Source organism: Ochotona curzoniae, unplaced genomic scaffold (genome assembly GCF_017591425.1).
Source record: "Ochotona curzoniae isolate NIBS_2020 unplaced genomic scaffold, NIBS_Ocur_1.0 contig_2210, whole genome shotgun sequence".
Taxonomy (NCBI): domain Eukaryota; kingdom Metazoa; phylum Chordata; class Mammalia; order Lagomorpha; family Ochotonidae; genus Ochotona; species Ochotona curzoniae.
In genome coordinates, this window is record NW_024465369.1 from 18,899,694 (window position 1) to 18,915,450 (window position 15,757).

The following is a 15,757-nucleotide window of genomic DNA, read 5'->3' on the forward strand; positions in this document are numbered from 1 at the left end:
TGGTTATATATCCAAAAGACCTCTTACATGAGAAAGCAACATGCACTCCTATGTTCATAGCAGCACAATCAATAATCACAAAAACGTGGAAGCAACTAAAATACCTATCAGCAGAAGACTGGATAAGGTAACTATAGTTCATCTACTCTATGGACTACTACTCAGCTATTAAAAGCAAAGCAAAACAAAACAAACAAAAAAGCGAAATATATTTCTTCAAGGCCAAATGGGCCCAACTGGAAACTATTGTGCTAAGGGAAATGAGCCAATCCCAAAGGGTCAGATACCATATGTTTGGCTTATATAAGATAAAAATGATGTCAAATCTAAAAATAGTGCCTATAAGTTGTATATTATTGTGCCTTCAAACTGTCTGTACCACACTCAATAAGACATTGTGATGTAGCCTATGAATCAATAATTAATGAGAGATGGATTGCATATGATCACCAAAGATTGTTAATATCCCTTTAATCATTGTTAGTACTACTAAGCATGGGTAACGATGATCTAGTCTGTACTGTACTCTCACTTAAACCACATCGGTCATATACTAGCATTGATTTCTACAAGAAGATATTGGACACTCTTTTGCACCACCCTACCCTCACATCAATTCCCCTGCTATGAGTTCAACAGCACCATGGAGATGAAAGCTCACAATTTCATTTGACTTACTTTTTTTTTCTTTTTTCTTTCCTTCTTTTTTCCTCTCAACCCGAGGGAGACTGTATACAATGGAAGGTGTAATGAAAGTCCAGCAGGAATAAATATGTCCATAGGTAGAAAAAAAGAAAAGTATACCCCAGTACTTGCAATACAAGGATGGATATACAATAGATAAGCCTCTACATCGTTGGGAGACACCTCAATTGCAGTGTGATGGACTTCTGGGGGCACTTGGATGACACCTAGTTAAAGACTGGAGAGGAGAACATGGGGGGCAGGGGGTGGGGAAACCCCAATGACTATGAAACTGTGTTGTAAAATAAAGTTTAAAAACAAACAAAAAGAGAGTGGTTGTATGCATCATTAGACTCTTTTTTCTCTTTATTCAATGCACTTAAAATCGTAGTGTATTTTATCCTAGCTGAAATAAAAGCTGTAACGAAATAGGGAACTACCAGCAGTTCAAATAGACACAATTCCATCAGAAAATATGAAACTCACAGAACTTTTTATAATATATATATATGTATATGGTATAATTGAGTGTACTGATATAGACAATGATGCTTTTTATGGCTTAAGCATTTTCCTATTATTTTATTATTATAAATTTCTTCTCTACCGAATAGTGTTTTTGCTGGCATTATTGAGACAAAACTTGATCAGTTTAAGTTGTACTTGGTTTTCTGAAATGTAGAAAGTTTCTGAGCTGATTGCCACCATGAAACTAATTAACATGTATCACCTCAGATGATTATGCTTGTTTTCATGTTGAGAAGGCTTAATATTCATTCCTGTAGTACATTTCACATATACAATGTGCTATTAAGTATTATCACTATATTGTTTTAAAGCTTCAGATTTTTTTGTTCTGCCTAACTGAATCTTTATAGCATCTTATGAATGACTGTTTATATAAGAAGATCTGAAATCATTAACACAAATATTGGTCACATTTTGTTTTCATGCTACATTAGATAATAGCACAGTGGAAATTTTTTCCACTCAATAGCTGCAATAATGGTAAATTTGTTCATAATAACTGTGACACATATAACAAATGTAAAATTAGCATTTGTGAGTAGATTTAATCATCAAAAAATGAATTTGATAAAATTATTTAAAATGTTTATCTTTATATCTGCCTTAAGTTTGATTTATGTTCTAGATAATTTACCTAAACTCACAGCTCATCCCTATTTCCTTTGTTAGCATTTACTACAGCATGCAAATATATCTGATTTAAGATAATTTATGGAAGCTGCCTTTTAGTTTCCCAAGTTAGACACCAGGTAAGAAGACCAAGTTCCAGTTAGAGTGCTGTGGCTGCTAACTCCTATCTACAGCTAATGCAGACCCTGGAGGCAACAATGACATCCCAGTAATTGTTTTCTCTCATCCATTTAGAGACTTACATCCAGCTCCCAACTTAGCCATGATTTTAAACGAATTAAAGTAACTATTTGATAGAAGTATGTATTTACTCTCCATGTCTCAACCCATTTCTCTCTCTCACAATTATTATTGTTGTTGTTATTGTTTTAACCAGTGACACCAATCATTTTTCTTGGCTGCATTCATTCATAAAAACCACTGGGTCACTGTTTGGGGTCTGTACTTTTAGTTTTATCTCTTTATTCGCTTTGGTGGTTATCAATGATTTTTTTTTCCTATCATGTTACAAGTGATACCTTTTTTTTCATGAGGCAGAACAGATGTTTGAGGAGAATGGCACAGAGAACCTTTCTCAACGACCAAGATGGTTAAGTTCATGTTGTTAATTGCCTGGACGTACAAAGCCAATGATGATGAAGTATCTAAAAATTGTCTTCATCTTCTCATTAAAATGGGAAGATTGTTTTCAATCCAACTACTTTTCCCACTCTCGACATTTTCATTTCATTACATGAATGGTATCTTTTGTATTATTTTTATTAGTATTTTCCAAATAAAAATAAACTGAAAATGTTCTAATTGTAGTTAATATACAGTCTTACTAGATTAAGGTACAGACGATGCCACTGAATAGGTTGTATTTTTGACTGTTTTGAAAGGTAAGATTCAGATTTCAACAGATGAGGCTGTCAGTATGGCATAATGTTGCAAGTGTTTTAGTCCCGGCTGTACCACTTCTATCCAATTCCCTGTTAATGTACCTGGGAAAACAAACGATGCTCCTGTACCCACATGAGAGACCCAGAAAAAGCTCCTGTATCTTGAAGTAAGATTGGCCCAGGTCAGGCATTGAGGCCGTTTGGGAATTTCAAACCACTGGATCAAAGATTGATCTGTATTTCTCTTTTCTTCTTGCTCGTGGTAGCTGTCAGGGCTGAGCTAACCGAACCCAGGACCCAGAAACTCCAGCAACTACATCAGGAGTGGAGGCAGGAATGGATCCCAGTCACTGGAAGATTGGATTTGAGCTTTCCAGTCAGAGCCTTTGTCCCTTTTAAAACAATTCCTACCCCCAAGGAAGCTCATTTCTTCAAGTCTAGACAGCATAAGACTTATTTTAGCTTTCATGAAAAAAACAACTAAAACACACCTTTATTTCTGTACTGTATGGCATTCCTTATGAAATTGTTTATAGTGCATAGCCTTGGTGATGTGTGAAGTTACATAACAGGAATGTTTGAATGCATATGACTTGAAACAAGCAACAACTATGTTTGTGTTTACTTTGGATTGATTACCTAGAACAGTACACATATTGCTTATCACAATATAACTTTTGAATATTTAAGATAATAAAATTTGGGCTTATGCGGATTTATAAGTGGAGTTAAAATCTTTTGTTTCTTTAAAATATTCTATTCTGAAAGTCATGACAAGTCTGTGGCAGCCCTTGCTGCTCAGCCTTCTCCAGGGACCAACCTTCTCCAGGGACCTTGCTGCTCAGCTTTCTCTGATTCACCTGTGAGCTATTACAAATGCAGACCCTCAGGGCACTCCAGACCTAGCGAATTAGAATTTATATTTTTATGCATCTTCATATAATATCTGTGCTCACTGAAACTGGTGAAATACTGGAAACCCAACCCCCTTCCAAAGTTCCAACAGTTCTGGATTTTTTTATTCTCATTGAAAATGCTCTCAGTGCATCCTGATTCTTAAGCCCTTGCTTCCTTAAAGTAGACATTGTTTATGTCATTCTCAAGTGAAATGGAACACACATCTGTTTAGATATTAAGTTGAAAAACTGTCTCAGATTTACATACTTCAAAACACTGTTGGTGTGTATGGTTTTCTTTTTGTAACTTTTCAAGTTACACAATATCTTTTTCCATTAAAGGATGAAAACATATCCTCTGAATGAATTCTTCCTGTACCTGGCCTTCTTATTGACAGTCTCAGAATGTTATTTTAGCTTTCCTTGATGTTTCTTATACTGGTAGAAATCATGCTGCTTTGTGCTCTGCAGGCATAAAAATAAAATATTAGTAATTATACATATTTAATTTTCAAAATGCCAAGTGATTACTCATGGCAGTTAGGAAAAGGAACATGATTTTAGATATTCATGAAATGCTGCCATGGTCAACTTTCAGTAGGAGGTTGTGTTATTAGGAAAATCTCTCTATGATAATCAGAATAAAAATTAATGGATTCTAATTAATCCCTTTTCTTTCCTCTTTTCCAGATGCAAGACAAAAGTCTACCCTGATGAACTTCCAAACACGAGTGTAGTCATTGTGTTTCATAATGAAGCATGGAGCACCCTCCTCAGGACTGTTTACAGTGTTATAAATCGATCTCCACATGACCTGCTCTCTGAAGTCATCTTGGTAGATGATGCCAGTGAAAGAGGTATCAACTATATTTTTATCTTTCATTGGAAAGATGGCTGGAGAGTGGTCCTTGTTTGCTCTACAATTTTTAGCTTTGCAACTACTTGTCAGATTTTTTTCCATGTATCTAATCAAGGACACATTCAGAAATAAGTTATGAATTCTTTGGGTTTTTCCCACAATTCTGTTTGGCACTTATCAGCCTTAGAAGTAAGTCAAAATAACTGCTTAACATGTCTCTGTCTTCCCATGTTGACTTCTGAAATCATCAGATATGTATATGACTTCATGAATATGTGATATTACCCAATGAAATGTATTTTTATTTCTCTTAATGCAAACTGTGTGTATGTCTATGTGTGTGTGTGTGAGAGAGAGAGAGAGAGAGAGAGAGAGAGGGAGAGAGAACAATTGACTACCATTTTTATGTAGAATTTAGAATTCAGTAGTTATATCTGCTATGTCTTAAACCAAGTACAATTTTTGTGTGCATTTTATTTGTGTTACAGATTTTCTCAAGTTGACATTAGAGAATTACGTGAAAAATTTAGAAGTGCCAGTGAAAATTATCAGAATGGAAGAGCGTTCGGGGTTGATACGTGCCCGGCTTCGGGGAGCTGCGGCTTCCAAAGGGCAGGTCATAACTTTCCTTGATGCACACTGTGAGTGCACATTGGGATGGTTGGAACCCTTGCTGGCAAGAATAAAGGAGGACAGGTGTGAAAATCATGTGTTTTATCTGCCTGGGTCATGACTAACCCTGTTAGGGCAGTTCTAGGTATGCTTCAGAATTTCCCTCTCAGTTTGCTTTTTCAGGACACTTATTTGACAGATTGTTGGGGGAAAAAAAAACAGTTTTTCCCTTTATTGTAATAGGTTAGACTGGTATATCATTGCTGAGAGTTAATATTTCATTATGGAAGAGCCAAACTGTCACTATAAAATGTATTGAATATTCACTTTCTTGCATAAATAAAGTTAATCTGCAATCATATAGTAACAAAGCATATTTTTCAAAGACAATATTTTAATGTTCTCACAACTTGTGAAATAGGTAATACAGGTATTCTCATCTATGCCTGGTTAAATATAGGAACAAAAACAGTTACGTAACTTGTCTCAGTCATTTGGAATTCTGTCAAAAATATTTCAGCTATCCTACTACCCAATCAGGTTTCTCAATACTGCATCTGAGTTATTTGCCCCATTCTGTTGTATTCTATTTCTAAAGATGTATGCTCATGTTCGCCTCTGAAAAATATCTTGAAAGCATCATAGCTGTAAGAATAATGCGTATTATTTAAGCAAGGTCACCAGTTGCTACATATGAATTGTGATAACAGAAAATGCTTTAGATGCTACAATTCTCATGGCAGCCTGTCAATTCTTTTGGCAATGCTGCTATGAAGTACAGGCTTTTTTTTTTTTTTGCATCTGTTATAAATGGGCATAATTTCTGAGCACTGCAGGAAGGCAATGTACAAGCAGTGCTATCTGTTATAATATCAAGGAGTGACATACCACCGTGTTTGACAAGACATTTCATCTGCCTCCCAAAGTCTTTCTAGAATTGAAGTTTTAATTAGCCATCCGTGACAAGGGGCTGTTTAGCCATAGCTAGTCCAACTGCATCACTTAAAGGCAGGATTTTGTACTTGCCAGGAAGATGGATGGAGGCTGTCAGTAAAATGAACCACAGCAGTTGAAGAGAGCAGTAGGAACCTTTTAGTCAACAGGGTGTAATACATGGCTAATGACATTTGTCATTCTGTATGATACCCGCAAGAGAGTAAGAATGGAAAAACAAAATGAGCTGAGACTATGTGACATTTGTTTCCTGAAAATTTTGTATGCAATGCTACTTTTTTCCAACATACATTTTTATTTAATCTAATGAGTTTTTAATATAATATTTTAATACGATCATATATAAGCCACTTAATTTTTACCTAACCACTATTTATAATGTGTTTTCATATAATTAACTCTAATCTCATGTTGTGATTATACATTTTTAAATTGCCATGACTAAAAAAATAAAGTTTGTTCTATGTTTTAAATTAATTTTATCTCCTACAAATTAAATCATTAAATCCAGTGGAAAAAGAAATAAAGATATTGATTTTGTGGGGCTCAGTCACTAAAAATCTTTTCCAAGGTTACTTGAATCCTATTGAATTCAGAATACATCAGACTTTGACCAGTTGTGGGAAATCGAATACTGGATTGAAAATGAGTATTGATGACACTGGTGTTATTAAGTAAAAATAAATAAAACTTAGTTTGACTTTTCTTTCCCTAACTATTGCTACTTCATATGGCAATTGATTATGTACCTTCTAACCAACATTAAACAAACAAATTAAAAAAAAAAACCTAAAAAAAACCCCGAGCTTTCCACTTTGCAGTTTGCTACCATCACAGCCAGCTTGGGTAAATCTAAATGGGGGAAAGCACAAAATGGATTAAATAAGTACCTAACAACCTCAAGTGAAATTGTACTCCTCTATAGTATGCAATCACGAACAACAAAGCTCCTGGTTCTCTGTTTTAAATGTTAGATTAATAGTAGAGACTAAAGTGACCTGTCTTTCCTTATCAAAAATATAAATATTTTCTCAGTTGTGACTGCAAGTTTTTATTTCTGGAGTAATTCACTCAGAAATTGTTATGATCCTACTAATCTTCATAGGGTATATTTATATTTATGCTGATAGCTCAAGATTTTTGTTGCTATTTCTGCATTTTTGCTTATTCACATACCTCCTGGAAGGTTTTCTCAAAACTTTCTCTTTAAACTAACATACTCTATTCTGAATGCAAACCAGCATATCTGATTTGTAATCATCCAATTTGCCCTCTCTATATGCCATCATTTCTCTCTGGATTAAAGCTAACATGATACTGACTTTCAAATTATCTCTAGTAAGCATGCTGTGGATGGAGTTTAATGAGTAAGACCATGATGTCCCAGCTGAGTCAATACTTAGAACGCATTTGGAAATTACTTTGAAGGTCAATTAGTGTAAAGGATTAGATTTTACATAATAGTATAAACTATACCCTAAGGCAATTTTAGAGAAAAAAAGATAGTTTCATAGAGAAATGGGATAAAATGAAACTAAAGGTATAGTAAGATAGCAAAATAATTACATTTCAACATATCAGCCATAATCACAGAGAAAAACCAAATATAACATTTAGGGTACCATTTGTATATTAACTGGTTTTAATTTTTTTTTTGCAGGAAAACTGTTGTTTGCCCCATTATTGATGTCATTAGTGATGATACCTTTGAATATATGGCTGGATCAGATATGACTTATGGTGGTTTTAACTGGAAACTCAATTTCCGCTGGTATCCTGTACCCCAGAGAGAAATGGATAGGAGGAAAGGAGACAGAACATTGCCTGTCAGGTATGTGATCATGTTTTCAAATGAAAAACATGTATTTTCCCAACATTGTTAACATTTATATGATCACATCAGAATCCATAGCAACACTGTATGTAGTATAATTTCACATGGATAAACAATAATATTGGCAGTAATACCAATGTTTTTAAGCTTTATGTTTTCATATTTTCAAAATATATTTATTATGCCTTTTGTTTACAACAGAAATGTGCTAGACCTCTTGCTTTAAAGTAAACTGACATCTTCCCTTAAAATATGCTTAATTATGGAGGAGGTGTCAAGCTTGAAATAATGAAAAATGTTTTGATAAATATCCTAAATTTATCAGCAATAAGCTGATTTTCCTAATAGCTATAGTAAAAAGATTCATTTGGAATATATAATACATTTTCATTTATGAAACATTTACTCATTGTGCTAAAGTATTTAAAATAGATATGTTATTACTAATAAATATTATTCAAAATGTATTCTTACCTTTATTCTCAAAAAGAAGTACCACATACATCTTTAGCTGTTTAGATGAACAAAATTCATGCTTTAACATTAAAGTATCACCTTCCTATTTTAATACTTTATTGTTGACTTCTTATCTGAAGAAACATAATTTCCTAAAACTTTTGACAACTTTATAATAATTTTGCACTTTAAAGATGAATTTGATATGTCATAGTTTGTTATAGTGGTAAATAAAAGCCCTCATATTCTAAAACACTACACATATATCCCACATTTTAAATGAGAATTCAAGTAACCAATTATATGAATGAATTGTCCATCGTCAACTATGAATTACATAATGGGTTAATTAAAACTGTATTGTAAGTATCAGCCCAAAAAATAGAAAATCTCTAGTTATTTGTAATTAAAAAAATAAAATGTTTAGCATCATTAATCTCATATGCAGATATTATGTCAAGCTAAATTTATTGTAAACTCATGTCTGTATAGACATCTAAATTATGTCAGTTTTTGAACTTTAATTTAGTAGTTCTTAAAATTTAAATATTTTCAGTAGCTTATCAAGAGTAATATCAAGGCAAATATCTGGCAAAAATAAAACATGATTACCCATCTTTTTAACTAAAGAACATGAATCCTCTTGCTTGTTGTCTTTTAATCACACTTTATGTGCCTTTACTGTGGTAACATGAAAATGGATCAAATCTCAGTATATTTTATTTAGTTTGGTACTTCATTTCCTTTTCTGAAATGTTGAAAGAGCTAGAAAAACTTCAGTCTTTGCTGAGGTTTCTTGAATTTTATGGCAAAAGGTTAATTAATTCACCATCTCTGTTGTAACAGCCTGCAGGTAATTTTCATCAGCATAGCTGTAATGTGAACTTTCTTTGTACTTGAATCTATTACTTCTGATGTGATCATTTTTCTCACATCGGTACAAACAGATAAATCATTTGAGATGTTAGAGGCAATTTTTCCCTACTTGATTAACAGAATTCTGAATAGCTAAAATGATTAAAATGAGGTGGAAATTTTACTTTTCTTAATGAAATGCTTCATTTAAGATGTCACTTATGACAGAACTTTGTACTCACTGTAATTGGCTAGTCATCATTTAGAAAAACCATCATGCTTCTACCAACATTCAGAACCTACCAGAACTTGTGATCTAAACTCAGTTCTGTCATGTTTAGGCTAAATCCTAGAATGGTTATATTCACCCTTCTAGTGTCATCTACTGAAAGTTGATAGTTTCATTTCCATCATATATATAATTTTTGGAGTCTTTGAAACTATGAACACGGAATATGTACTGGTATAAAAGTTGCTTTTATATTTTATTGAAATTGTGATTTCAGGAGTGTCTCAATTATATGTGTAACAATAGAAGAATCATATTGTTAAGGTAGAGGTTTTATATTAGGAATTTGCATATTGAGTATGCTCTGTGGATATCATTTTTCTCCCAAATGATGTTTTGCATTTTAAAAGTTACTGATATGTAAAAATTTATGTTCTAAATAAAAATTGGGGTTCCTAACTAATGAACGATCAATAGATCTTGTTACAATGTCCCACAATTTCTCCTTTACGCTAACATAGGGAGGCTACCAGAAGTTGCCCCAACAGAACTGACATGTTTGGTACTCCACTGTTCTTGTAATTCTGTCCTTAACTATGAGTCTGAGTCTCAGTGTTCATTCCTTAGGATTCTTGCACTTGCACAAATATTCAGCACCTGTGTCTCAAGGAAAGCTGGGAGGTTTATTTCAACAATCCAATATTTACATAATTAAATTTCTCTGGCTCTAATATTCACATCTGTGAACCTTATCTTAGTGACTACCACCTGGCAAACTACTGTTTTTAAACTCTGAATGTTATCCCTTTATGAATATGTAATTTGTTCACTGATGGGGTGGGCAGCTGGCAGCACAATTACTTGATCATTTAGATACATGTCCAGATGATTTAATTAAATCTAAACTATATCTTGTGTTTTTTGCTCATGTAAATTTGAGCTGGCACAAATTACCTTACCTTCTAAATCTCTGCGCTGTGATAGAAGAAGCATGGAGGCTGGCTTAAGTATATGATTTTATCTAATGCTCTTCCAGTTGATGTCTTCTCAATCCTTACTCCACTTAACTCTTGATGTGCTATAGAATATTAAATTTAAAATGTACTTGAAAAAAACTCTACTTTACATGAAGTGATGATAACATATGTGAATTACAAATGTGACAAGTACCTAAAAGCATAAAGAGGCACAAGAATGAGCCACCTCTTTGGCATTTTCTTTTCTCTCCATAATGTTCTTGTCCCTGTGTTTTTCTCCACAATTTAGTAGTTGATATATCATCAATATTTTCCTATATCATTAAACTTTCTGACACATTTTAATTATTACTAATGTCTCACTTACTTAGCATCTCCAATCTTGTTCTAGGAGCAATTACTAAAGTTTGCTTATACTTTTCTTCAGATGATTTCTTCTTGATATAGCGTATATGGGCAGTATAAGCTTAAAAATTAAGCAGTTACATTTCATGAAATTTGGTTTTATATTCTTGATAACTCTTGCCAATCTTTATCATTCTCTAATAAGTTTACTACTGGAAAAGGATTTTATTATGCAAACTATTAGGAGTTTATTGAGGAGAGGAAAAAATGGGAGGGGGAGGTTTACAAAGTCTCCAGGATAATAATGTGGAACATTTATATATGGAAAGTTCATCATAATGACCAAAACATCTTAAAATATCTGATTCTTGGTATCCACATTTTTCATCCCCTTCTTAATGCCTCAAGTGAAAGTGCATGCAATTGTTAAATCTCATACAGGTTAGTATACAATGTTTCTTGGAAGATGAGGGTTTTATCATGAGGTCAAGAGAATTTGAAAAAAAGGATCTAAGTAAAAAAAAAAAAACTACTTACTCCTTTATTGGAAATAAGGTCTTTAAGCACAGTTAAGATATTTATTACTTTACTTGTTGATAAATGAATTCGTTGGCAGCAACAAGTCATTTCCTCACACCAAGAACTTGCTTCTCTACATCTTTAGCTTTCAGTATAATTAGAATAGTGAACCAAACAAGAAAGAAAGGAGAGAGCTTACAATATTTTCTATTTTGATTTTTAGAACTACAAAATGGCTAACCAAATGAACCTATCATATTTTATAATTTGGAAAAAAATCATGCAGGCATTTGTTCTAGCAGTTAAGAATTGATTAATATGCCCATGGGTATATTAACTGCTTGAACAAACATGCATCAGAGCCCAGGTTCAATTCCCTCCTCCAACTCCAAATTCCAGCTTCCTGCAATACATAACTTGGAAGCAGGTAATGCCTTAAGTAATTGTGTTGCTACCTCCGTGAATTCAAACCTCCTAGACTCTAACTGCTGCTACAGCCTAGCTCAGATGCTCTAGAACTTTGGATAATGAGCAAGTGAAAGGGGCTCTCTTTCTGTCTTTTTCTACGTTGCTGTCTGTCTTTCCCTCTCCCTTGTCTTAAACAACTTTAATTGCATTTTTCAAAATCTAGCATTTGGGACTACCTCAGCTATTTATGCCTGATATAACACTGTTTTTATGTTTTTTGACTATACATGGTAAAATCCACAGTATTATCCATGCAGAAATCTTGCCTTTTGAGTTTGCTTTAAAATATCCATACCTCGAGTTTTTAAATATTAGCAAATATTAACCCTTGAGCCTTATTATGTGAAAGGGCCTCAAAAATCTAGACATTTAAAATTTAAAAAACATTCAGAGATGAGTACAGACATCTTTGACATTCATCGATTCAGTAGATACAAATAAATACTATTTTGCACTATATTTTCAGAAGTGAAATTTGCAAATAACTTACACTTATATGTTTATGTGGTTTAAACAGTGCCTTATTAACAGTCTAATAGTGTTAAGAATGTGTATTGACTATTTTTATAAAAATGGGAAAATGTATGCCAAAAAGATTTAATTTTCAATCCAAAGTGATAATTGCCCTGAGAAAGAGCTAGAGAATGATATAGAAGAAGGCACGTTGTTCCAATCAGATGGAAAGTGTTTGTGTGCGATGTTGGTTGCATGGAATATATCATGCTTTTATTGGCTAAAATAAGCAAGTTTAAGCATGTAAAGGAGTTGAACATAAAATGCTGATTAGTGTTCTTGCACAAATATGAAGCGGTGCAAGAGTGGAAACATTTACCAGTAACTACTTAGCACTTTAAATGCTGGAGATTAGTTAAAAGGTGATGACAGATGCCCCGGTGTGGATCTGGATCACTAATGATAGGCTCACAAGCCAGAATTTAATCCTTCATTGAATTGCATTGATTCAAGAAATATTAATCTGGGTATGGTTTGTAGACTAAGTTTTAGGAACAAAGGATTCTACAATTTTAAAGATTCCATTTGCAAATTACAGATATAGCTGGCCTGAAATTGGATAATGATGATGATAACAGACAGTAAAAATTGTTTTCTAAAAAAGTTTACTTTTATTGGAAAAGCAGATTAACAAAGAGAGGAGGTTTTCTACCCACTGGATAAATCCCTAAAGGGCCTCAACAGCCAGTACTTTGCTTGTCCATATCTAGGAGCCAGCAGCTTCTTCCAGTCTTCAGCATGAGTGCAGAGTTCTAGGACATGGGCTATCCCTTGCTTCTTCACATGGCATTAGTGGGTAATTGCATCAGAAATGAAGCTACAGTGACTCAAACTAGCACCCATATGTGGCTGGTGGCACTGCAGGCAGAGGATTAGGGATAATAACTTCTCCCCCTGCCCCCAATTATTTTAAAAGTTGGATGGTATATGGAAAGGGACTAAAAGAAGGTATTATCTTTTGGGGGGGGGATTCTGAAAGAAAATCAGATGTGATTTTCAAAGTTATTATTTCTGTATTCTAAACGCTGAGCACAGAAGGAGGATTTTATGTAAAGGGATTGCCTAGTTGTGAGTGACTAGAAAAGCACAACTAATGCAGAGGAAGAAATCAGGAAACCAGATAATGCATCAATGTCATAAAATGACAGTTAAAGAGAAATGATGAATGATCTTCTCAAATGTAAAGGATACAGAAAGAGAAAAGTGCCAAGGGAGACTCTTGGGAGGACTATATTTCAGACAAAGGAAGATAATTATGAAAAAGATACATCTGCAAAACAAGACTTTAATTGTAAATTATACCTGTGCGATAGGTGTGGAACTGAGAATTTATCCACAGTCTGACAGCCAGCAAATAACGGTAAATGGATGGATTACTAAGACGAACTGTCAGGTGAACAGTTGAGTTGGTAGAAGTAAATGTTTCTATAAACAATGTAATGTGAACTGGAGGTGAGGACATTTCAAGTGGAAAGACTGGTGAACTGTGTGAAATATTTTCAGAGGAAGAAGTTATGGAAGGGCATTGATGTTCATTCTTTTTAGGGACCTTTGAGAAATAGTTACTGTAGAGGTGGGAGAATGATTATGCTTCATTTAGAAGGTCAAAATAGAGAGAATTGAGATAACTCCCCTGTTAGAAGTGTTACTGCAGAAGGGAACAAAAAATGCTTGTCAGTAGTTTGAATGAGTGTCTCATGTGGGAAATCATGATATTTTTCCAGGTCAGAGGTTTGGCCTGGCCCAGCTTTGGTTGTTGTGGGAATTTGGGGAGTAACTCAATAGACTGGAAAACATACTTCCTCTTTCTCCCCACTCTTCCTCTCTCTTTCCCTTTTTTTCTCTCTTCAGCCAGTCTCTTTCTGTTGTTATCTTACATAGGTTTAAAAAATCTAAAATGCTAAATGAACAAGCAGCTTAAACTCTAGCCAGCAGAGAACTGTTGGAGGACACAATTGCTAAGTGACAGCCCACAGGGCAGGGAAAGGAAAGGAAAGCAAATGTCTGTTCATGTGTGATCAGAGGATACATTAGGTCAAGAGCAACATACATAGATGTGTTGAGCTGGACCTTGAAGGAATTTGAGTTTCATAATTGAAGGAGATCATGTTCCATGAAATTTCTTAATCCTCAGTTATTTTTGTAAATAATTTATTTTTCTTTGGAAAGCATCTTTTACAGAGAGAGAGATATCTTGCATCCACTAGTTGACTCCAGAAAGAATCGTAGAACTATTTCTGGCTAGAGCTGCTAGGCCAATCTGAGGCCAGGAGCCAGAACATTCTTTCAGGACTCCCACACGAGTACAGTGGCTAAGAACTTGAGCCATTCTCTACCCTGGTCATAAGCAGGGAGCTGGATCAGAAGTAGAGCAGCCAAAACATGACCTGGAAGCCATATGGAATGCCAGTGCTGTAGACAGAAGTTTAGCCTCTATTTCACAGAACTTGTCCCAATCCTCAGGTTCTTAATGACAGTCAAAAACACCTGAGAAATTCCATTTTAAAAAAAGAACAATGAATAAGTATAGATACAAAATATTGTCAACAGATTTTTAACTAATGGAGCATTAAGATTGTAAATTTGTATTATAACCATTTGATCACATCTTATTATTTTCCTAATAATTCTGTGAATTTAAGTAGAAGTAGGGAGGGCAAAGATTAAATTTAAAAAGACATTAAGATGGGGGCCCGGCGCAGTGGCGCAGTGGTTAAGGTCCTCGCCTTGCATGCCCGGGATCCCATATGGGCGCAGGTTCTATCCCAGCAGCCCCGCTTCCCTTCCAGCTCCCTGCCTGTGGCCCGGGAAAGCAGTCTAGGACGGCCCAAAACCTTGGGACCCTGCACCTGTGTGGGAGACCCGGAAGAAGCTCCTGGCTTTGGATCGGCATAGCATTGGCCGTTGCACTCACTTGGGGAGTGAATCATCGGATGGAAGATCTTCCTCTCTGTCTCTCCTCTCTGTATGTCCGCCTTTCCAATAAAAAAATAATAATAATAAAAAATCTTAAAAAAAAAAGACATTAAGATTTAGAAAAAGAGAACCAGTTCAGAAAAACCGGGGAGAGCTTAATGTTCTTGGTTCACTTGGATAGCAGAATGTTTGGAGAGGGAGGGAGGAGAGAGAAGGAAAAGAAAAATTCATATGGAAGTTAATGTGAGAATTTAAATCTACTTCACATGAACATCATGACAAATGACGAAAAATAACCTCTTATGAAAACAGGAAGGTTAAATTATTGGGAATTGTGTTCAGAAAGGAATATGCTGGAGCCAAAATCTGGCACGTGAAGTCATTCTGAACTTTTTGGAACCTGAAATTATATGAAAGATGTTCAGTGCTTCCATTTAGATGGTTAACATCAATAATAAGAGCAGCAATAACAAATGTAAATATTTTAGTTTCATTAACTTTGTGTTATCTGCAGGGCACAGTGCTAATACTTTTGTTGTATAAGTTCAGACCATCTTTACCTCCATACTACATATCTGTTAACATTTATTGTCGCTGGGTT

General features: G+C 34.6%; 1 protein-coding gene across 5 annotated transcripts in view; it reads left to right on the plus strand.

Annotated features, from left to right (window-relative positions):
• Positions 1-15,757, plus strand: part of GALNT13 (polypeptide N-acetylgalactosaminyltransferase 13) — a 426,836-nt gene that overhangs the window by 271,654 nt on the left and 139,425 nt on the right. For all 5 annotated transcript variants that reach the window (XM_040972021.1, XM_040972022.1, XM_040972023.1 and 2 more), the window contains 3 exons: positions 4,310-4,476; positions 4,967-5,174; positions 7,705-7,875. In XM_040972021.1, coding sequence (XP_040827955.1) covers positions 4,310-4,476; positions 4,967-5,174; positions 7,705-7,875 — 546 coding nt within the window. The remainder of the gene's footprint in view (positions 1-4,309; positions 4,477-4,966; positions 5,175-7,704; positions 7,876-15,757) is intronic.